The sequence below is a fragment of the Lutra lutra genome, chromosome 3 (genome assembly GCF_902655055.1).
Source record: "Lutra lutra chromosome 3, mLutLut1.2, whole genome shotgun sequence".
In the NCBI taxonomy this organism is placed as follows: Eukaryota; Metazoa; Chordata; class Mammalia; order Carnivora; family Mustelidae; genus Lutra; species Lutra lutra.
In genome coordinates, this window is record NC_062280.1 from 28,697,263 (window position 1) to 28,721,495 (window position 24,233).

General features: G+C 55.0%; 1 protein-coding gene across 1 annotated transcript; it reads left to right on the forward strand.

Moving 5' to 3' along the window:
* Window positions 1–654: 654 nt before the first annotated feature.
* Window positions 655–22,203, forward strand: LOC125095087 (probable hydrolase PNKD). The gene is made up of 9 exons (XM_047721031.1): window positions 655–1,003; window positions 15,972–16,087; window positions 16,271–16,380; window positions 17,004–17,062; window positions 17,788–17,880; window positions 18,223–18,386; window positions 19,087–19,173; window positions 19,991–20,106; window positions 20,346–22,203. The coding sequence occupies exons 1-9, from the start codon at window positions 843–845 to the stop codon at window positions 20,517–20,519; spliced, it is 1,080 nt and encodes a 359-aa protein (XP_047576987.1). The 5' UTR covers window positions 655–842; the 3' UTR covers window positions 20,520–22,203.
* Window positions 22,204–24,233: the final 2,030 nt, after the last annotated feature.

Consider the following 24,233-nt stretch of genomic DNA (forward strand, 5'->3'; position numbering starts at 1 on the left):
CGTCTCTTCTTATCCTTAATGGCATGCGGTTTACAGGTCACCTGCTTAAGGAGGCCCTGGCCCATCTAAATTGGTCCTCTGTCCTCCTTATCATTGCCCCCTGTGCTAGATCCCTTTATCAGAGCACAGTTTGTAATCACACACAGGTATGTACATATGTGTGTGGTGTATATATGTGTGTATATAAATATAAATAAATGCGTATATAATTATGTTTGTTGGCTTATTTGGTTTGTTTCCCTGCCAGATTCTAGATTGCAGGCTCCAGGAATACAGTGGCTGTGTGTCTTTGACCCTTGCATCCCCAGGGCTTGGCGCAAAGGAGGGCACAGAATAGTAATTTAGTGAACAAATAAATGAATGAATGCCGTTAACCCACATGATCTTCCAGGTTTCTTCCACCTGAAAAGTTTCAGTCTAGGGTTTCCTGCCAAGAGGACCATTCCGGGGCCTCTCCCAGAGTCCTCTTGTTGGGGGAAGGTGGGAGGATGTCGGGGATGGGGGTGTGGAGGAGACGTGGGTGCGGGGGCACCCGGCGAGCCTCGGTCTCCTCCCCACCTCTGCCACGGGCCCCGCCCCCGGGTCAGCCGGCGGGGGCGGGGCCAGGCCGCCTCCAGCGGGTGGCATTCCGGGCTTGCGCCGAGAGTGGCGAGGGGGAGGGTTCAAACGCGAGTCGCAGACTGGGGCGGGGCCAGAATGCCCCTCCTCGCCCCCCGGGCTGGCAGTGCAGGGGGCGGGGCTCCAACCCCGCAGATCCCCTGCCAAGGGGCCTGGGCCGAGCCGTCGCCTAGCAACGCCCCGCCCCGCCCGCCCCCAGTCGGCCGCGGGCGCCTGCCCCCAGCATGGCCTGGCAGGGCTGGTCTGCGCCGTGGCTGTGGGTCTCCGGCTGCGGGCTGCTGCTCCTTGTCCTCGTCCTGCTGGTGAGCCCCCGCAGCTGCCGAGCGCGGCGGACCCTCCGCGGCCTCTTCATGGCGCGCAGCAAGCGGCTGCTCTTCCGAATCGGGTTAGTGCCGGGCTCCGGCGACGGGATGCGGGGCTCGGGAAGGCGCGCGCTCAGGGGAGAGGGGACCGAGAGGCAGGGGTCGGGGGAGGGGGGCGGCCCGAGGGTTTGGACGGAGCGAGGGCTGGGGCATCCAGAGCCAGAGAAGAGAGAGCGAAGAGGCGGGCTGGAGAAGCCACTGTCTTGGGGGAACTGAGCAGAGCAGGAGTTGGGGGCGGTGGGGGGGAGGCGCTGGAAAATTGGGATGGGCTGGGGAGGTATTGGAGGGGCAGGCCAGGGTGACCAGGGAAAGGGGGCATCTGGGGAAAAGAGCCAGATGAGGGGCCGGAGACAGGGAGCTGGAAAAGGAGGGCAGGTGCAGGAGGGAAGGAATGCCTCAGACCATCAAAGTGTCACTTCAAACTGCCAGCTGCTTCCATGTGTCCCTGTCTTTCTCCCCATCACCCAGCTCCCCACCATTCTGTCAGCTCTTCTCTCCCAAGCGAGAGTCCCAACTCTGCAGGTCTGTCTCTTTCCTTCTACTCCCCTACCCTGGCCCGTGTCCGAAGGCAAGGCTGTGAAATCCAACCCTCCTCAATCAGCTTGGGGAAGTTCACTGACCTCCAATGACTTTTTCCTATCCCCTTTCCCCAGTCCTCACTCTTTTCTTCTCCCTACTTTTCCCCTTTCCTGGGCTAGACTAGGGGGGTAACTAGCTCTGATCTGCCATGGAGACACTAAGAGGCAGGAAGGGAACCACAAGAAGGCTTCCTAGGGCCCCAATCCCTTCCCGCAGCCAGCAGGCCTAGGGGACAGGACCTCAAACTTGAGGACAGCTATGATGGGGATGGGAACTGTGGGAGCCCTGGCCACTGGCCAGGTTTGGGGGAGGGCCTAAGGCTGGGAATTTCCTGAGCTTCAGAGAGGGGACATTGTACAATTTATCCCTCCTCCCCAGACCACCCCTGGGGCGCCCGGGTGGCTCATTGGGTTAAAGCCTCTGCCTTTGGCTCAGGTCATGATCTCAAAGTCCTGGGATCAAGTCCCGCCTCTGGCTCTCTGCTCAGTGGGGAGCCTGCCCCCCCCCCCCACATCTCTGCCTACTTGTGATCTCTGTCTGTCAACTAAATAAATAAAATCTTAAAAAAAAAAATGAAGAAAGAAGCTTCAGCCCTAGGGTTCTACTGAAACTCAGTCTAAGGGGTACAGATACAAGGGCTAATTGGAGGAAAAGTGGAAGAACATAAGGGGAGACAGAATCTTGCATGGGTGCGGCTTTGGGGCATTCACATCTCTAAAGGCTCGAACACTGGTTGCATTCTTTTTTTTCTTGTAAGATTTTTTTTTTTTCTTTTCTTTTTCTTTTTTTTTTTTTTTTAAGTAACCACTACACCCAACATAGGGCTTGGTGCTCAAACTCACAACCTAAGATCCATAGTCACATGCTCTACCCACTCAGCCGACCAGGCATCCCAAAACTGGTCACATTCTTGATAAGGCTCCAAGTCACCATTGCTCTGCAAAAAACATTAAATAATGAGATTTACAGGGACGCCTGGGTGGCTCAGTTGGTTAAGCAGCTGCCTTCGGCTCAGGTCATGATTCCAGCGTCCTGGGATCGAGTCCCACATCGGGCTCCTTGCTCAGCAGGAGCCTGCTTCTCCCTCTGCCTCTGCCTGCCATTCTGTCTGCCTGTGCTTGCTCTCTCTCCCTCTCTCTCTGACAAGTAAATAAAAATCTTTAAAAAAAAAAATAATGAGATTTACAGATATTTAAATAATTTCATGTTTGGGACCTAAAAAAAAAATTTCCCCATAAAATTTCTGGGAATTTCGCAGCTCTGTGTGGAGATAAATTTTTTTTTTTAAAGATTTTATTTACTCATTTGACAGAAAGAGAGAGAGAGATTACAAGTAGGCAGAGAGGCAGGCAGAGAGAGGAGGAAGCAGGCTCACCGCTGAGCAGAGAGCCCGATGCGGGACTCGATTCCAGGACCCTGAGATCATGACCTGAGCCGAAGGCAGAGGCTTAACCCACTGAGCCACCCAGGCGCCCTGGAGATAAATTTTTAAATTTACTTCTGGTTTTCAAAATTAGTTACATTGAAGTCATAAAAATGTCCTGAGGAAGTGCAGAAGAAAGGTTTCCACAAAGAACTGGAATCAAAAGTTCTGGAATAAGAATTTCCAAGATTGCCTTCTCCGAATCCTGAGGGTCTGAGTATTTCTAGAACTTAGGATCTGGAAGTTTCCAAATCTCAAAACTTGGAATTCTCAGAGAACTTCTTTGGAATTCGGTTTCCCTATTGGACTTTCCTGTCTGGATCTCCTTATTGCCTTGGACTCAACTCCCCAAATTTGCAGAGCAGAAGGGCGTGCCTGGAATCAGAATTCCAGATCCTGCCCCTCCATGGTCTGGGAAACAATCAGTTCAGTCCCTTGGGGGAGAGGCTGTTGGCTGCTGGGAGGGACAGAGGGGAGTGAGCAGGAAATGGTCTGGGGGAAATGGGCAGGTGTTGCTACTGGGGGTGGCCTCCAGGAAGGATGGAGGGGGTGGGTGGGATGGGATGGAACAGGCTGTGATGGGAAGGGGCAGAGTGCAGGGGCACACTCCACCCTAAACATGTGGTTGGGAGGACCCCAAATGGAGGGTTCCTTTGGGGGTTGGAAAGCAGGTGATGGAAATACTAAGAGAAGAGCAATTATTACCATTAATAACAATCATCACTGGTGTTTGACGATTTTATAAAGGGCTTTCTTCAAACATAATTACAGTTGTATTGGGGTGCCTGGGTGGCTCAGTGGGTTACATCCTCTGCCTTAGGCTCAGGTCATGATCCCAGGGTCCTGGGATCAACCCCTGCATTGGGCTCTCCGTTCAGCAGGGAGCTTGCTCCCCCGCCCACCCCACCCATTGCCTCTCTGCCTACTTGTGATCTCTGTCTGTCAAATAAATTTTTAAAAAATCTTTAAAAAAATTACTGTTGTCTTGGGATGGGGATGAATGGGCATCATGGATTGTATATCTAGGCTAACCTGAGATAGACACGCACACTTGGGGACTCGGCAGGGCACGGGAGACAGGTAGCACATGGCATGTGGGGTTGGACAAATCTGCTTTTGAGTCCTAGGTTTGTTGCGTAGTAGACATTGGACCTTGAACAGATAACTCAGCCTCTCTGTGCCTCGGTTGTCTGCATTTGTAAAATGGGCATGGTGATGGTACCATCCTCATGGGCATCCCATGAGGATCAAATGAAAGTATGCATATAAATGCACAGGGTCTGGCTCATAGTAAGTGCTTGGGAAATGTTAGCAATGGCTCATTCTCGAGCAGGGAGCATGGCTGGGGGGTGGGGGCAGGAGGGGGTGGGGTTGGCCAGGCTCCTTCAAGAGCTTCCTTTCTTACTTCTCTTTTCCAAGACTGTCCTGTCCACCCAGCCCTCAGGAGATCCCACATCTCTCCATTCATCCAGTGAACTCCTAACTCTTCTGGGTTGGGATTGTGGGATCACAGATAGGAACAGAGTCTGGGTGCTGCCCTCAAGAAATAGGGGAAAGGAGCAGGAAGAGGGACCCAAACCATGGTGGGAGGCAGGACAGGACAAGTTCCCCAGGGAGTGTCAGGGGGTGCCTGAGGAGGCTGGGATCGGGAGCATGGGACTCTCCCATATGTGCCCCCTGCTTTGTGCCTCAGTTTCCCTTTTGCCCCTTTGCCTTCTCAGCGGTAGTCAAGAAGGTATTGCAGAATGGGGCCCTGAGCAGAGCCTCCTCAGAGGCAGGGGTGAATAGGCACAAAGCTGAGCTCATCCAGGGCCTGGAACATCTTGCACAACTGGGAAAGCAGATGGCATCCAGCCTTTGGGGGTAGACAGTCCTAGCTGCCAGAGCCCTTCTGCACTCCCTGACTCTTTCTGTTTTTCTTTTTTTTTTTTAAAGATTTTTATTTATTTGTTTGACAGACAGAGATCACGAGTAGGCAGAGAGGCAGGCAGAGAGAGAGGAAGGGAAGCAGGCTCCCTGCTGAGCAGAGAGCCCAATGCGGGGCTCGATCCCAAGACCCTGGGATCATGACCTGAGCAGAAGGCAGAGGTTTTAACCACTGACCCACCCAGGTGCCCCCGAGGGGGTCTTTCTTGACTCTCCTGACCCAACTGTCCCTGGGACAGATCTTGTTTGCTCCGCAAGAGGAACCTGCTTCTCTGGGGCCTATGAGGCCCACTGGCTTGATTTCAGGAAGAGGCAAGAATCCCGAGCTGAGGGCCTCCGGGTAAATGACCCACCTGCTTGTGACAGGAATGAAGGCTTCACGGAGGCAGTGGGCTGGGCCGTCCCCAATATGGCCTGTCCTTTTCCTTTCGGCTGGCCTTTGGGACCCTGGGGAGCTACAGCCCCAGCATCCACAGTGGCCCCTCTGCCACAAGGTAGTTTCCAAAGTGTGGCTCTGAGTGGGAGCCCCCATCCCCAAGCCACATTGCTTACAAAATGGAGTTGACTTCCCGACCTAGGCCTTTGTGACCCTCCTTCACCCCTGCAGACCTGCCCAGTGCCATGTTCCGCAGGCCCTGAGCTCTTTCTACACTTCCTTCTGGGGCCAGTCAGACCTTCCTTCCTCCCTCTGTCTCTACCTGTCTGACGCTGTTGCGTGCTCAAAGCTCACCTGCAGAAGATATCCAGGCACACCTGTTGGCTCAGTCTGTAGAGCATACGACTCTCGATCTTGGGCTCCGTGTTGGGTGTAGAGTATACCTAAAATAAATAAATAATTAAGTAATAAAATATCATCCCAAATCTGAACACACCTATCCCTGCTTCCGCTGTTGTCTCCCTGGGCCAGCCCGGGGTCCTCTCCTGCCTGCCTCATAAACTGCTTCCTTTGGCATTTGTGTCCCAAAGTGTTCTCAGCGCAGCAATTAGAACGAAACCATTAAGATTTAAGTCAGAAGTGTGCCATTCTCTGCTCAGATCCTTCCAGAATAGCTGAAGTCCTGTGTGACCAGCCCACCTTTTGTGCTCTCCCCTGGCACATTCTGCAGTGCCTCCTTGGGCCACTTGGCTCTTCCCCCCAAACCCTCTAAGACAGTCTTATCTCTGAGCCCTTCCACTGCCGTTGTCTCTCACCAGAACCTTCTTCCCCCAGATGGCCACGTGGCTTGCTGCCCTGCTCCCTTCAGGTCTCTGCTCAAATTTCACCCTACTGGGGAGTCTTGCCCTAACCACCCCATATAAAAAAAAACAACGCTCACACTCCTGGGCTCTATCCCCGGGAACCTGCTTCATTGTTCTGTGATACATATAGCACCATAGGGCATCCTATGTACTGATTTGTCTGTTGGTTTATTGGTTTCCTCGCCCAACCAGAATATGAGCCACAGGAGGGGAGAAATTTCTTCCAGTAATGTATCCCAGTGTCCAGAACAGTTCCAGGCACACAGTTGGCCCTTGTTAAAAGTTTTCCAAGTGAATGAAAAGCTTGGCACAGGTGCCATTTCCTCCGTGAAGCCTGCCCAGGCTCCCCAGTCCAAGTTCATCTCTGCCTCCAGTGTGCCCTTGGCCCTGGCTTTCCCCTTAGAGCTTTCACTGCCCATTCTGGTTTGTTCTTCCATTAGGTTTCCACAGGTCTGATTCCTCCCTCCCCCCACAGCCGTTAGACTCCTAGCCCAGGAAACAGGACCGAATCAAGAGGGCTGGCATTGCGGGGAGGGAGAGTGGGGGAAAGCTGGATGGAGTCCAGGGAGGGCTGTGAGGGCTGCGGACAGGCACGGAGACTGGAGATAGGCCCCCATGGTCCCCCGAGGCAGGCCCGTTCTGACCACGCAGGCGCTGCCCCTCTCCGGGGCATGGGGAAGTACCCCCCTACTCCAGCCCTGCTGGCAGCTTCAGGAAACTCCCTCCCTAGGGCCTTTTTAGCTGTCTCATTATCTTCTTTGGTTTCCTCAGTTTTGAGAAAACGTCAAACGTTGAGTCTCTTTCTGTTCCTAAGGGTCCTGGGAGCAGGCCCCGTTCCAGTAGCACTTCAGGCCCCTTGGCCCTCAGACAGGCATTTCTGGGTTGGATTTCATAAAGAGCTCCCTGTCAGGTGCAAAGCCTGGGTCAGGCTGTGTCCTGGGGGAGAATGAGGGGAGATGGTGAAAGTACTCCCTGACCAGAGGCCTCTGCAACCTGGGCCTGCCTGTTGGGGTCCAGTGGTGTTCAGGGCCCAGAGCAAGCTTGGTCTGACACTTGAGAGCCCTCAGGCCTCTCTCGCCCAGATGGGGAGACTGCCTGAGGGAGGAGGGGAAGAAGAGCTCCATTGTGTGTTCCTCACTGGGTGTCTGGGAGGGGGAGGGGCTGTGTCTCAGTCCCCAGCTGGCCCACAGGCCTCCCACGGGACTAGAAGTTCAGACTCACAAGCCAGAGAACCCATGCTCTGTTCAGTGAAGCTGGGAGCAAAAGGTGTGCCTGTGACCCCTCCCTGGGGTGGCCCGGGCTGTGTCCCAGCTCTAACCTCTCAGGGCGGGCCCCTCAGGGCAACTGCAGGGGATCACCCCAGGCAGTTTGCCCCAATTCCCTCCCAAACCTGCACTGTGGTTTTTCTGAGTCCCAGGAGACCAATTAAGAAACTTACTTTTGTTTTTGGTGAAGTGACAGTGGGTATTCTGGGCCCAGAACTGCTGAATCAGAATTCAGGCGAGGGGCCAGGGCATGGGGTCTAGAGATGGGGGTGGGGGTGGGGAGTGTGGGTGGGGGGAGAGCAGGCAGAAGAGGAAAAGGTACAAATCTTCCTGTTTAACTAGCACCTCCAGATTTCTGCTGATGCCTGGGAACCCCAGGGCAGAGAGTTTGAATCCCAATTAGGCCCTGGGTGTGTCAGCTGCATCTTATAAATCATGTGCCTTTCCAGGCCAAGCTGCCCCTTCACGGAGGAGGAGCACGTGGTTTCACAGGGAGGGAAACTGAGGCAGGGAGTGCATTCCTGCTTCTTGCCTCTGGCAACACAAGAAAGGAAGCCATAGGGGCCCATTTGATGGGGCAGTGACTGCCAGCAAGGTGGGGGGGCTAGCAGATGAGACAGGTTCTTCCCAGTGACTCCTTCCCTTTCGCATGTTCCTGGCTGGGATCTGTTCTATTTTCCTGCTCTTTTGCGCAGGGAACCATCAACGCCGTCATAAACCCAGGATTAGGAATCAGAGTCCAGATTTGAAAGGGACCTTCAAGATTCTCCAGTTCAGGGTTTCCTTCCCGGAGGGCCATGGGGTCTCTGAGCCTCTGCATTCTCAGCGAATGTGGCACATGTAATGAGGTCTGCTTAAGTCTGGTCTCAAAAAGACCAAAAGCAGTGATCCAAGAGGGTCCCAGCAGCCAGATCCGGGCTGTGTGTCTGGATCCCTGAAACCACCCTGAGTGTAGCATTTTCTCAACAGAGGCCCTCAGAGGAGGTGGGTGACCTGAAAATACTTCAGGCCCACTCATGTCATCCTCTGCCCTCATTCAGGATTGGGGAGGATGTCAACAGTCACACGCGGTGAACTCCAGGATCAGGATGCCGGGGTTGAATCTCTGCTCCTCACTCGCCTTTGCTGTGATCTGGGTGGACACTTTCCACATTTCCGGGCTTCCGTGTCCTTGTCTATACCATGGAGGGACGATAGTAGCTGCCTCCAGGTGGTTTGGAGGGGGACAGGAGATGACTGATGGGAGACACTGAGCTCAGGGCTGCCCGGGGGTGTGGCTGGGGAGAGAAGCCCATGAGCTGCGGAGGCATGCTCTAACCTGCGTGGACAGACCCGCCCGTCTACTGCTCCCTCCATCTCTTCCATTTAGTGGCCCTGGGCCCCGACCCCAGAGCCTGGGAAGTTGGGATTTTGTGCCCTGTAACACAGCCCCACCCGTGCCCTTGGGTCTAGGTGACCTGGTTATCAGAGCACCCTGCTGGGCCGGGTGTGTGGGTGCTGCAGGGAGAGGGAGGGACTTGGACAGCCAATGGGTGAGCAGGGGAGGGGAGAGCAGGGGCAGAGGCTGTTGCAACTTGGGCCTCACAGGCTCCCACCAGGCTTCACAAGGTCCACAGGCGGACATGGGGCCCACTGAGTGGACAGAGCCTTCTCTGCTCCAGGTTGCTGCTTCCCACCTACGTACTGGCCTCCCCCGCCCCACAACCCCCGCCTTTCCTGGCCACTAAGCCGCATTCTCTGAGAGCCAATTTGTGTTTTGCTGGTGCTGGGGTACTCTGTCGGGGGAGTTGTGCAGAGCAGCCACGCAGAGCGGGCTGGGTCACCAGCCGAGTCCGCCTACCCCGTGCATGGCACTGATTAGACACCGGGTAGAAGTGGATAAGGCCCTACCGCTGGGGGGCTTAGCTCCTGCCACCCCTGGGGTGGGGGCGGGGGGCAGGAGAGGCCGAGTGCTCCAGATGGAGCAGAAGAGGGTGGCTTTCTGCGGGGGGCCATCAGGAGGGGGGCTTGAGCCGAGCTCTGAAGGATACTTAGGGGTCTAGTCAATGGAGAAGGCCTGGAGGGTATTCGAGGCCAGAGAGCAGGAGCCAGGCACGATGGTAGTCCGAGACTGGCGGGAGGTGTCTCAGGCGTGCAAAAGCAGGTAGAGAATATAGCAACTCCCGACCTCCCAGCTTCGGCAACAAAATATCACGGACCTGTGAAGTCCCTGTGCCCACCTCCCAGCCAACCTCCTCCCTGCCTTCGAGGGAACCCTGCTGAGCTGCGCGGTGAACGTCCCCTCAGCCCCCTTGGTTCTTTCCTACATCGGACTATATCCCCAGGCAATCTGCATAGTGGTTTTGCGGACTTTGACATTTTTATTTATCTTGTATTATTTTTTAAAGATTTTATGTATTTATTGGAGAGCAAGCGCATAGGCACAGGAGTGGGGGAGGGGCAGAGGGAGAGGAAGAAGCAGACTGCCCCTGAGCGTGGAGTAGGACCCCTGGGATCATGACCTGAGCCAAAGGCAGGCACTTAACCGACTGAGCCCCCAGGCGCCCTGCTTTGACAGTTTAATAACTACTCTCAGATTGTCTGTTTCCCTGGTAGCATGTCTGTTAGCTTAATGTGTATTTGAGTTTCGTGCACGTTGAGATCTGGTGCTCTAGACCGTTCTGGTTGTGGGACACACTCCTGTCACCAGCGGGGAGCCCCTGAAGGCTCTCGAGCAGGAGCGGGGCTCATTCAGGTGGCGCTCTGAGAACTTAAAATTTTCCATTGGTTTGCGGTTTAGGCAGAGAGCTGAGGAAAGGCTTTCGCAAGGGCCTGTTGAAGAGCTTTTAGGGCCTGTTCCCAGGCAGGACCCATACTGAGGCTTGGGGGAGGTGAAACTGAGAGGATTCAGTTTTGGTAGCCTGTGTCATGTGTCGGGGAGAGAGTTAAATGCCAGCTCAAGTTTGTGTCCCTGGGAGGGTGACAAGGCCTTTCCCAGAGAGAGAGGCTGTAGGGGATAAGGGGAGGAGCTGACAAGCATGGGTTTGGGCTCCTGGCATTTGAGACAGCCAGCCTGCAGCACAGCAGGCCGAGGAAGGAGCCACAGCTCTGAGACTGGAGAGAGTCACACAAAAGTCTTTGTCAGGGGAAAAAGCAGGCCTAGGGACAGGATCCCAGGGTCCCTGCATCTTTGCCCCTGCTTCTCACCCAAGCCAGCCTTCCCCTGCTCTGTATAGTGACCCAGACTTCAGGCCCATGAGGCCACCTCGTCCCTCCCCCCACAGCCAAGCAGTGCACCCATCTCAGGTCTGGCATCCGTTCCCACCTACCTCTACCTCATCCCTCCAGTCCAAGCCCGGTCAGGTCCCCCACTGGCAACTCAGTTCCTCCTGCCACCCGCCACTCTGCTCCCTTTCACCGCTCCCTCCAACACGGCAGGCCAGCAAGCTCTTAGAAAGGGAGTCAAAGCATATGCCTCCTGCTTTAAAACCTACCAGCAGTTCCTATCCGCCCCACCATGGCCTGGCCCCTGACCACCCAGCTGACCCCTTCCCTGGCACTCTCCATCCTTCCAGCCCTGCCTGGCAACTTCTAGAACATGCCTTCCTTCCTGCTTCGGGGCCTGAGGACTGCCCAGACTGTCTGCACTCCCTCTCTCCTTTGGGCTCCCGGCTCCAGGGTGACCCTCAGGGAAGAGCCAGGCCTTCCACAGTCAGACTGCCTCCACTCTGCTGCTCTCCTCCCTCGCCAGCTGCACTCGACCACTTGCCTCTCATTATGCCTCTCATTAATGCGTTTCCTAGTTTGGCTCTGTCGGCCCCCCGGAGTTGCCTTGCTCTTCCCTGTCTGCCCGGTGCCCAGCACGTGAAGCAAGGTTTACAGAAGACAGTGAATGCACGAAGGGGGCCTTGTTAACTGCAGCCTCCCAGTGCACTGCCCCTGTCCTCATGGACTTGACCTTCCCTTGGGGAGGAAGCACGTGTAAGAAGCATTCAGTAGGGGAAGACAGGGAACAACTATCAGTCCCTCCTGAATGTGGACAGCCATGTTCCAACAGCTGTGATGGGGGCCTGGCTGAATTCGGGAAGGAAGTGACAGTTGCTAAACCTTCCACCCACCCGGCCCTTGGCAGACTATTCACACTTGTTATCTCGTTGTATGTCTCTGAATGTTCACACAGTCCTGCGGGACTAAGTCTTGGTATCACCGCTTTGTAGATGAGGAAGCCGATCTAAGAGACCAATAACTCACCCAAGGACACAGGGCTGGGAGCCCCAAGCCATGACTGGCACCCAGAGCTTTCTGTTGCCGGGGCCCGGGCCCTTCCCATAAGTCTAACTAGGAAGGAGTGAGGTCAGGAGCAGGACTCCGAGCATGGATGCAAGGTGGTGTCAGGGCACAGAGGAAAATGATTTTATTGACTTATTTGTGATCTTTTAAGTTTTCATTCTGAAATAATTTCAGACTTGTGGAAACAGTACAAAGGATCCTCCCAAAGACCTCTCACCCAACTCCCCTGAATGTTCCGTCTCCCATGACCACAGACAGCAAAACCAAGATGTTAACATCCATATAAACTCTTTTTTTCTAAAGATTTTATTTATTTATTTGATAGAGAGCATGAGAGGAGAGAGATCAGTGGGAGAAGCAGACTCCCTGCTGAGCAGGGAGCCCGATGTGGGACTCGATCCCAGGACTCCAGAATCATGACCTGAGCTGAAGGCAGTTGCCTAACCAACTGAGCCACCCAGGCGCCCGTCCATATAAACTCTTAACTACTCTCCAGACCTTACTGACATTTTTCCAGTTGTCCCACTAACATTCCTCTTCTGGTCTAAAGTGCAGTCCAGAATATTTATGTTGTCCCAACCAGTCCCCTCCTGTTGGGCATGTCTGTCGTGCCAACTCTGCGATTACAACAGCACAGAACAGGGAGTCAGCAGCCCCTGCCAGCTGGCTCCCTTCCTCCCTGCGGGGACTTTTATACTTCCTGTCAGTCCAGTTCTTGGTAAGCCTTCCCCAGATTCTGGCCCCGAGTGCTCCCTTGCTTCTTGGAAATGTCACCTCCAGAGCAGCCTTCCTTGATGTCACCATTCTCTGTTCTGTTGCCCAGTTTGGTTTTGTCCTCTTGACTTGACAATGTATTTGTCATCCTGTCTGTCCCACTAGCATATAAGCTGCCAGAGGGCAGTGACTCTGCCTTACTCCACCCAAAGCGAAGCCAGGCCTCACTAAATACCGTTGAATGGGTGAAAGTGGGAAGATCTGGAACTGATTTGAAAATGAAACAGAGGGGCGCCTGGGTGGCTCCGTTTAAGTGTCTGCCTCTGGCTGAGATCATGATCCCAGCATCCTGTGATCGAGACCCACATCAGGCTCCCTGCTCAGCGGGAAGCCTGCTTCCCCCTCTCCTGCTTCCCCTGCTTGTGTTCCTGAGTTTCACTGTCTCTCTCTCTGTCAAATAAATAAATAAAATCTTTAAAAAAAAAAAAAAGAAAAGAAAAAGAAAATGAAACAGAAAGAGGGCTGGGCCGCCTGGATAACTCAGTTGGTTGGGCGTCTGCCTTCATCTGGGGTCATGATTCTAGGGTCCTGGGATTGAGCCCTGCATCAGGCTCCCTGCTCAGTGGGGAGCCTACTTCTCCCCTTCCCATATTTGCTCCCCCTGGTTGTACTCTCTATCTCTGTCAAATATATAAATAAAGTCTGAAGGAAGGGAGGGAGGGAGGGAGGGAGGGAGGAAGGTAAGAGGAAGGGAGGGTGCAGGCCTATGGAAACTGGACATAAAGACACAGAAAGCATGGCAAAACCCTGCCACAGGGTATCCAAATTCCCCACACACACAGGTGCACAGGCACCCGGAGCAGGGACGGCAGTGATTAATCTCTAATGCAGTCATGGAAACCTGCTCTTTTTTTTTTTTTTTTAATTTGTTTTTTTTTTTTTTTTTTTTTTTTTTTTTTTTTTTTTTTTTTTAGATTTTATTTATTTGTCAGAGAGAGAGAGAGAGACAGAGAGACAGCGCGGGCGAGCACAGGCAGACAGAGCGGCAGGCAGAGGCAGAGGGAGAAGCAGGCTTCCTGCCAAGCTAGGAGCCCGATGTGGGACTCGATCCCAGGACACTGGGATCATGACCTGAGTCGAAGGCAGCTGCTTAACCAACTGAACCACCCAGGCGTCCCAAAACCTGCTCATTTTTGACCAACTTATTTGTAGACAAATGAGCCAGCTCTTCCCAGAGGGGCCTCAAGAGCGGCTGTCTCTGCCCCCTCCGCCCCAAGACAGACACAGCAAATCTCCGTCGACCTTTAGGGTCCACCATCTACCCCCAACCCTGCACCTCGACTCCTCTCAGCCTTTTTTTTTTTTTTTTTTTAAAGATTTATTATTTGAGAGAAAGAGAGAGAGCTGGAGAGCAAGCAAGCAGGGAGGGAGGGGCAGAGGGAAGAAGAAGGAGCGGATTCCATGCTGAGCAAGGAGCCCAACATGGGGCTCCATCCCAGCATCCTGAGATCGTGACCTGAGGTGAAGGCAGACACTTAACCAATGGAGCCACCGAGATGCCCCTTCTTTGTCTCGGTCTTAATCAGCCAGATTTTTCTTTTCTGACTGACTTGCTGGATAACCTTAAACATCGCACAGGAGACTTTTGTAAGCCCCCGCCCCTGGCCCACCCACCCCACCGGTCTCATTTTTCCTTCTGAGAGGCCGAGGTGTGAGACAGCTTGAGGTGGCTGGTCCTGAGCTAGCTGGGCTGTGCACAGTATTTGCAGGGCCCAGTGGGAAAATGGAATCCGGAGCCTCTTGCTCAAGAGCAGGAAAAGTTGCCATGAAACATTCTAAAATATAAGTTTTTCCTTTCTTCTACAATTTCTCTTGGGACTTGTCCTGATGTTTTTCATTTGCTACTTAACATCAGCCTAAGTAAAGAAAAATTAAAAAATCTAAATTATCAGCATGAATTTTGCCTTTTGCTTTATTATTATATAATCCCCATTTTTTTGTTTGTTTAAGAGGGAGAGGATCCCAAGCAGGCTTCACCCCCAGCGCGCAGGGCGCTATTCCCTGACGCTGAAGCCAGGACCTGAGCTGAAATGAGCAGGAGGCTCAACCAGCTGAGCCACCCAGGCACCGTTGTACAATCCGTTTCAAATGCAAATATAAGGACATATAAGTCACATATGAAATCACCGAAACTGTAATTCACACTTCCTAGCTGTACGCAGATAGTATTTTGTTCTACCCAAGAAGTGGAATGCTGCGCAGAACGGACTTACCTGTTTTCTATTTTCACTTTTGGTACGCCCACATTCTGCCAGCCCGGTCGACTTTTGATTACTAATGAGCCCGGGTGGACGCGAAAGGACCGAACAGACCGGCTACCCTCTTTCCTTTGCCTCCTGTAGCAATGTTTGCAGCCAAAACGGATCTTCCAGGGAAGTAACACAAGTGAAAGGATGGGGCAGGATTTCTTGGTCATTTGTGTTTCTTAGAACACCTTCTTCATGCATTTGAAGCAAGTTCTGGTTGGACCAACGGCATGCCTCTCGGGCCCTCACTCAGTCATAGGTGTATAGTCACCTTGGAACCATTTGAGTCTTGACTTCCCACCATGGTGGGGCCACCCGAATCCTGTGATCGTTGGCACAGTGAATGGGGGTGGGGCATCAGGGAACGAGCATGGTGCAAATGTGTGGCCTCCGACTTCACTTTCTTCACTTCCGGGACACATAACCAAAGGCAAAATTATTAAGAATTTCAAAATGGTGGCAGTGGAGCGTTGAGCCCATGTGGGGCCCTGCGCGACTGCGCTTCTCACACATTGCCCCTGAGGCTCGCCTTGCATGCTGCCGTCCTGTGTTTGGAGGACTCTGTTAGTCACAAGACCCCTCTTTGTGTCGCGTTTTTCCGCCTTTTCCATATGTAGCCTGGGACGGCCTGACATGGGTGGCGAGGAAGACGGAGAGTCAGTCAGGCCATCCCGCTTCATTACTCCCTACTTCCTCCTCCAGCCCGCCAGACTGCACTTTCTGTAGTTTCCCCAAAACACGGCCCTGCTGTCTGCTGCCACTGGACCTTGCCTGGTCTTCCTCCTCCGCCCCAGAGGCTCTCGAGTTTGGTCCCTGGACCCCAGCAACCAGCATCACCTGGAGCTTGCTAGAAATGCAACATTCCCGTCGGGCTGAGGAGCGCAGAACGGGGTTGATGGGGCAAAGAATCTGGCTCAGCAGCTCCCCGCGTGATGTGATGCTCCCCTGCTCTTTGGAACTACTTTTTTACACCTCATTTCAGCGGCCTAACTCCTACACCGTTTGTGGAATAAACCCCTCACCCTCTGAGTCCCTTCCGTGAATCCCTCGGTTCACATCTCCGCGGATGGCCCTGGGGCTTTGGGTGTGTCTGTCCCATTCTCTATCTTGGCCTGACGACTAAGCAGGGCAACCCGTAGGCACACAGTTAAGGACCGGAGAGAAGCGCTGACTGGGGGTGTGGCCAAGGTGTGGAGGTCGGGACTCTTGCGCCGGGGGCGGGGCCGAGCGTGCGGGGGGCGGAGCTGAGCGCAGATTTCCCGCCCTGCAGGTACAGTCTGTACACCCGCACCTGGCTGGGGTACCTTTCTATCGCCAGCAGCTGCGCAGGGCTCGGAAATCGCACCACTAAAGGCCACTCCAGAACCCAGCCCCGCCTCTTCAACGGTGAGCTCTGGCTGTCCCGGCCAGCATGGCCCCAAGCTGTGCCCACCACCCTTCCCGCCGATGCCGCATCGTATACCACTCACTCCACCACTACCACCAACACCCCGCCACAACTCTCCCCCCCACCGCAATTCGCTGGGCTCTTGGCCCGAACCCTGCCCACAGCCCATCTCTGTCATCCAGGAGTGAAGGTGCTTCCCATCCCGTCCTCTCAGACAACTACAGCTACCTCATCATCGAACCCAGGCCCGGCTGGCTGTGGCTGTGGACCCCTCAGACCTCAGGCCGTACAGGTTGCGGGGAGGATTGGGGGACTGGGGGTAATTTGGGTCACCTTGGGGACTGGCAGCGTTCCCTCACTGGAGAGAGGCTGTTCCTGATCCCTCTGCCAGTGGGATGTGCCCCCTCCTTGTGCCCTCACACACGGACCCCAACATGCAAGAACACACAGAGACCCCCAAAACCACAATATGGGGAGGGGCCAGAGTCCAGGGCATGGCCTGGGGAGTGGGGGACCTACAGCTTTGGGGGAAACGGAGCCAGAGGGAAGGGGATGCAGATTCAGGACCGTGGTCTGAGGTTTCTTGTGTCTCTCACTCTCTGTGGCGCCTTTCTGACCCTCTAACTTCTCTCCTCATCTGTGTCTGTCGGTGTCTGGGTCTCTCCATCTTTCCTTCCCATTTCTTATTTCTCTGTGGACGTGTGTACCTGTGTGTTCCTCTGCCCCTCGAGCCTCCCTCCGCCCACCTCCCCATGATCTCCCCTGTGCTGTGGCTCAGCTTCAGCTGCCCCCCTACTCCCCAGCCCTCTCCTCCCTACCCTCTCATTCTCCCTGCGCTCCGCTCTTACCTGGCACCTGTGCCCCTGCCCCCACTACACACCACCCCTCCATCTCAGTGCCTCCTCTCTCCCCCAGGCTTCCATTGAAAAGGAGGGCGTTAATTTGGTTGCCATCCTCTGCACCCACAAGCACTGGTAAGGGGCTGGGGTGGGGGCCTGAGTCCAGAAGATCTTCCCTGGCCAACCCTTGCCCCTGTGGGCTTGGCAGGACTAGACCCAGGGAGGAGAGGCTGGGCTGGGGGGCAGGGAGTCGGGATGCGAGGAACCCACCTTCTTCATAAAGTCTCGGGGAGCACCAGCAGAAAAGGAGGGAAGGGGCAGGTCTCTCACCATGGGGCTTATCAGGCTCCTGGAGCCCTAGAGGAGGGCAGGAGAGGCATTTATCTTTCATTCCTCGGGCACGTATTAGATATCCACTGTGCTTGGGACATGGGCAAACCCTGTGAGTTCTTTCCTTGAGGAGATTATAATCCGGTAGGGGAGATAGCCCTGCGTGACCAGGAATAACGATGACAGACATTTAGGTGGCAGTTGGCACAAGGCACAGGAGGTGGGGGGCTCTTGGTGAAGTGTGACCAGATCCACTTGGAGGACTTAGAGGCTGACGACCCTGGAGCTGAGAGAGTCCAGAAAGATTGGTGGGCACTGGCTGGGCGATGGAGGGGAGAGGTGGCAGGTCGTGGAGATGACATTGCGAGCAGGGGAGCAGCTCGAACAAAGGCCTAGAGGTGTGAACAGCTTGGCTCAGTTCAGAAGCCCGGGGCTCAAGGCTTGAAGGCCTAGAGATCTGGAACAAGGAAGGCAAGGAGGCCTAGTACCGTTGCCCCTTAAAGTTCCTTCCTGTCTCTGCTGTCCTCCAGGGACCACAGTGGAGGGAACCGTGACCTCAGCCGGCGGCACCAGGACTGTCGGGTGTACGGGAGCCCTCAGGATGGCATCCCCTACCTCACCCAGTAAGTCCCTGTCCTGGGGTGGGTGGCCCTTCCATGCGCACCTTCCCACACCCCGTCCTGTAGTCGAGTATTGTAGGAGTGCCAGCAGCTAGATCTTTGCTGAACCCCTTCCTGACCCTTAGAGGGCAGACAGCCCACCCCCCAACTCTTCCAGCCGTGGTCCCCGAGAGTGGGAGAGGTGAGAGTTTGGATCTGAAGCCCTGGGCACTGTCAGTGCCTTCCCTTTCTGGTGTGGAAGCCCTGCCTCCTTCAATTCACCAAGGTCCTTGGGCATCGCGTGGGGCAAGGCCCAGCACAGCCCAGGCTCTAGCACCTTCTCTCCCCTGTTGCCTTGCTTCTCAGCCCCCTGTGTCATCAAGATGTGGTTAGCGTGGGACGACTTCAGATCCGCGCTCTGGCCACCCCAGGCCACACGCAAGGCCATCTGGTCTACCTGCTAGATGGGGAGCCCTACAAGGGTCCCTCCTGTCTCTTCTCAGGGGACCTCCTCTTCCTCTCTGGCTGTGGTGAGTTCCCCCTCATCAAAAGGGAAGCGGGAGCGGGGGTGGATAGAAAGGAGGGAGAGGTCAGGGCTAAAACCCAAAGACAGCACAGCCCCATGCAGTGCACGAAAACTTTGCTTTCAGTGCAGACACTGCCTTGCTGTTATTCCCGTCCGGGTGAGCCCGTGGTTTTTAATACCCTCGCAACTTCCCACAGAGGATGCACAGAACGAGATGATGCTTGTCACAGAGTACAGACCTGGCAGGACGTGGGTTTCCACTGGGTGGAGCCTAGTTCTCCAGTACCTGGAGAGACTAGGTTACAAAAAGTAGAGAAGCCCTGAATGCGAGGGTGACCCGTGGGTAGGGGAGGATCACAGTCCCAGGCTGTGTGGAGTCTCAGAGGGCAGCCGTGGAAAAGAGTCACCCCACACCAACTGTGCTTGGGGCCCTGGGCACTCAGCCTGACACTTCCGTCCTCCTCTCCATCCACATGTCAGTATGTGCAATGCAGGCCTTCCCACAGGCTTAGTTGGGGAGTGAGCATGTGGGCTCAGCAACCAGTGGGAAGGAGGGTGTAGATGCCTGGGGGTGGGGGTGGCAGGGGCCAGGTTGAGAGCTGGTGGCCAGTACCAGCTATGCACGCTGGTCCGCAGCCCGCTCCCTGTACCTTACACCGAGCTGTGTTCTTGTACCTTGTAACACACCCGCTGCCCCTCGCCAGGACGGACCTTTGAGGGCACCGCAGAGACCATGCTGAGCTCCTTGGACACGGTGCTGGGGCTAGGGGATGACACTCTGCTGTGGCCTGGTGAGGTCCCCCTCCTCCTCCTCCCTCACTCCCTTACAGTCCCAGCCGCCCCTGCAACTGGCCCAGAGGGGATACCACTCCACCCCCGGTGGCTCCTGGGAGCCAGCTCGAGCTGTGAGGGCAGAGCCCCCTTCATTCTGGAATACTGGCTTGGAACACGCCTCTACTTCTCATGCCAATTGCCCCTGACAGCCAGCCCTCAGCCTCCGGGGAGCCCTGTAGGCCCCGGGGCATCCCAGAGAGATGGCTGATATTTTACATCCAGAGCGGAGAACAGAAAATCACCTTTGCTTATCAGAGAAGTCAGTAAACCCAACTCTGCACGTGTCCACTGCAGGCACCCATACCTCACATTGCATGTGCATCTGTCCCCAGGCGTGTATGTGGCATGTCCATCCATCCGTCCGTCCAGACACTGCACGTCCCTACATATATCCACAAACGTCAGATAGCCATGGATTCTCAAGCACATCACAGAGATGTCAGCTAATCCTCAGAACGCACATTTACCCATCCATTCATTTGACAAATACTTGATGGAATGCCGAACGAGTGCCAGCCTCAATCCTAGGCACCAGGGACACATCTGTGTTCTAGTAGCATTATCTGCTCCACATGCCAGATGACAAAACTGCGGCTCAGGTGCCATGACTCGGCTGAGGTTGCACAGCTGGGCAGGGGCAGCGTGAGGGCTAGGAGGCAGGGCTCCCCAGCGACTGGGGCTCTCCCCCTGGCCATCAGGTGCCTGGGGGGAAGGAGGACTTTTTCTGACGGCACTGCTGCTCTCTCTTGGTCCCTCCCCTCCCTTGGGCCTCAGGTCATGAGTATGCAGAAGAGAACCTGGGCTTCGCAGGTGTGGTGGAGCCTGAGAACCTGGCCCGAGAGAGGAAGATGCAGTGGGTCCAGAGGCAGCGAATGGAGCGCAAGAGCACGGTGCGGGCGGGTGGGGGCTGGGGTCGGGGGGGGGGACCCCCAGGGCACGCCCCAGCAGGAACCCCTCCATGCTGAGCTGTGGCCTGCAGACCTGTCCCTAGAGGCCCGACATGTTTGGTGCACAGGCCTTCAAGGGAGGCCCCCTGAACCCTGAAACCGGGGACGTGGGGGGATGGCTTCCCTGATTGGGTCTGTTTCCCAGACTGTCTCCGCCAAACCTGGTGCCTCTTGTCCCGCAGTGCCCATCCACGCTGGGAGAGGAGCGCTCCTACAATCCGTTCCTGAGGACCCACTGCCTGGTGCTGCAGGAGGCTCTGGGGCCAGGCCCGGGCCCCATCGGGGATGATGACTACTCCCGGGCCCAGCTCCTGGAGAAGCTCCGCCAGCTGAAGGACCTGCACAAGAGCAAGTGACAGCCCCCCGCCCACCCCAGCCCATCCCCCATGGCGGGGAGTCCACCCACCACCCGCACCATGATCCCCCTCATTGCTCCCACCACCACCTCCATCGGCGCCCATGGGGGGCCTCAGGGTCCAGCACTGTCACGGGAGGAGGGACAAGTGGACAAGGTCATGAGACCGAAAGGACAGAGGCTGGTTGAAGGCTTGGAGACCCCACAGGGGGAGGCGGAGTTATCCAGGGCAAGAGGAAAGGGGGAGCCTTGGGACCTCTCCAGACCCTGCTGGGAGGGGGCCTCCTCCCTGGCCCCACTTCTGTCCCTGTCAAGGACGTGGAGAGTGCTGGTCGCCCCTCCCTCAGTAGGGCCTCACTCTCACCAAGGGCAGCAGGAGCCAGGAGCAGGTTGAGTCCTCTTCCCCCTTCTCCCTTCCTGGCTTGGGAAAGACACTCAGGCCCCCAAAGTGGCCAGAGGTGTGGTGCCTTGGAAAAGCGGTCACTCGGAGGGGCAGCTGGGCTCCTGTGCCCTGAGACACTGGCCCTCCTCCCCAAGCCTCCCCCCTGCCCGCCCCCTTGTCCCCCACCCATGAAGGCATTTTTCAAACAGAGCCATTTCTGGGAAAGTTGAAAGGGCTGGATGTCTGCATGTCTGGACAATCTCCGCCTCAGTGACCCCCCTGCAGCCTGGAAGGGGGAGGGTCCTGGTTGCCCCTGACACCGCGCCTTCAGGCTGAGGAGACAGGGAATGCTGGACCGCAGCCTTGCAGGCTCCCTGTGCAGCTGGCCTCTGCCCTGGGGCCCAAAGGACTCTGCTTCCCAGGGGCGAGAGCCATCATGTACCCCGCCGCGTCAGTTTTCTCCTCATGGCCCTTGTTCTTAGGAACTTCTGCCTTGTTCTCACTCCTGCTTTACCCTCCTCAGTCCCTCTCCTCTTTTAGTTATAAAGCCCTTCCTCTGGCCCTTTAAAGTTTGCCAAGAACCTCCTCACGTCATTTTTCATTCGATCCTTGATCTCATCCTGGCCGGGGAAGGGGGTCCATGCAGCAGACTGCAGAAATCAAGCCTGGGAGCAGAGAGCCATCCGCTCTCCACCGAGTGGCAGCCTCCAGGACCCCAGGATTTCTGAGGTCCTCGAGGAAGCACACCTCGGGAGCCTTTGCTTCCTGTGTTCAAGCTTTCCCTCAGGCAATGCTCGCCTCTAGTGAGCTTCTGAGATGTCCCCTGCCCTCGGTTTCCCCTCATCATCCCGCCTCTGCCTCTCTCTCCAGCCATAGTGTCTGGTACCAACTCTAGCAATACCACCAGAATACAGTCCCCACCCCCCAACAGACACGCAGTTTCATGCCGCTGTGCCTTTGCTCATGCTGTTCCTTCAGACTGGAATGCCTTTCCCCTGCTCCTCCAGCCTTATCTGCCTGGCAAACACCCATTCATCTCTCACAATGCCCCTCAAAGGCCCCCTCCTCCAGGAAAACAATCCCCATGCTCCTCACCCTCCAGGCTACCTCTGCTCTTTGTAAATGCTTCTCTCGTGGCACTTCTCACATTGTATTTTACTTGTTTACATGTTTGTCTCCCCTTCTAGACTGTGAACCCTTCAGGGCATGGACTGTATCTTATGCATCTCTGTAATTCTGCGCCTAGCACGGTGCCTGGCACACAGGAGGCGCTCAATAAATCTTGAATGAATGAATAATTTAACTGGGGCTTTATCACTCCATGAGACCATCTTTATTGCTGGTTCCAGGCTGCTAACTGGGAGCTCCAAGTTACTGAGCTCCAAGAGCCTTGGCCGGAAACAGTGCTGAAATAACGTCCTTGCTTGCCTGTGTGGGCTTGGTCGGAGTTACGACATGCTTGCCTCAGTGTCCCCCAAAGCGTGGGAGGCACAGGTGCACCTCCAGCCACAGGGGAGAGGACTAGCACTGAGGGGAGAAGGTCTTGGTCCTGGCCTCTCTTCAATAAGTCTCTAACAGAGCCAGACTCCAGGTGGCACCTTAGTTGGTCAACTATCTTGAGTTAAACTTTAACACCCTGGTTTTGTTTTCATTGTATTTACCTTTGAGGTCAGTATCTTTTTCATAATTTATTATTTATTTTAGAGGGAGCACACAGGTGCATGCAGAGGGACAGGCAGACTCCCCACTGAGCATGGAGCCCAATGTGGGGCTTAGTTCCCCACCCTGCGATCATAACCTGCTCTGGAATCCCAACAGTCAGAGACCCAACTGACTGAGTCATCCGGGCACCCCTGGGTTAATATTTTTGACACATGATAGCAGTGTTCTTTTTTCTTTTGTTTCCACAAAGTGATCACAGTTTTCAATACATGAAAGTAATTAAGGATATTTATTGAAATAGGAATGAAGTAAAGGAGACCCTAGGCCCTGGCAGAACCCCCTTTTTTATTTATTTGAGAGGAAGACAGTATGAGTGGTTGGGGGTTGTGCAGTGGGAAAGGGAGAGAGAGAATTGCAAGCAGACTCCCCACTGAGTGCAGAGTCCAACCCTGGGCTCGATCCCACAACCCTGAGATCACAACCTTTGCCAAACTCGAGAACCAGCCTCTCATCTGGCTGAGCCACTCAGGCTCCCCCATAGCAGAACTCTTAAAGGTCGCTTTGATATGACTGAAGACTGGGCAACACTAGCCTAATTCCACATTTCCTTGGGGCCAGACCAAGGCATAGTTTTCCCACCCCCGGGGCACAATTCAGCCTACTCCTCACCCTAAGCAACGGACCTTGCCATGGACCCCCAGATTAGGGCTGCACTTAGGGTGAGCATGGAGTAAGGAGCCATGGTCCTCACCTTCCAGAAGAAGGGCAGCTCTCCTTGCTCTCTTGCTCCAGGTTACTCCTGTCTTGAATGGGCAAGTCCCAGGGCTAGGTCTCTTTGGGGATGCCCAGCTACAAGGGTCATTTGGCGATGGTTCTCTAGGGCTGGTGAAGCATTTTCCTAGAGCCTTAGGTGATCCACCCACTGGGACATAGCCGTGAATGATGGCCCGGGCCTTCCGTGCTGCTGGCACTGACCAGCAACAACCAGGCCACCTGCCCTTTGCTTATAAGCCAGCAGGTGTCACTGGCCCTAGAGACTTGGGTTCCATTCCCAGCTCTTTCATGCAACATCCAAGTGACCTTGGGCAAATTTCACTTCTCTGACCAACATGTTCCTTCACCTTCCACGGAGATGACACCCTTGAATGTGTCAGGACATTTTCAGGTGCCAGTGACATACTCAACACTAAGGAGCTTAAACCAAGAGGAAAACTTACCAGCCGGTGAAATAAAGAAGTGGGAAATTATGTCCTGGTGAGTGCAGGCATTTCTGGATCCTCGGATTCCAAGGGCAGTCTTATCATTGAGCTCAGCTTTCTTTTGCAGTGGTATCATTGTTTGTCAGCTGTTGTCCCTGCAGTGGAAAAGACCAAGTCTGCAAGTTCCAGGCTTATAGGATACTAGTTGGTTCATCGAGTCTAGCCGAACTCCCCCTAGTCCCAGGGGTTGAGTTTCATTGGTTTAGCTTGGGTCATGTGCCCAATCCTGAGCCAATCAGGAATTAGGGAATGGGCCCCTCTCACTGGCCAGGTTAGGTCACATGACCACACTTGGCAGGGCAATGTCAGACCCAGCTGGAAGGTGTGCTGGGAGTGTGGAAAATGTCACCCAGAGTAGAGGGGGTCTGATACCAGAAGTGATATAAGGCAACAAAATCATTGACAGTCACCA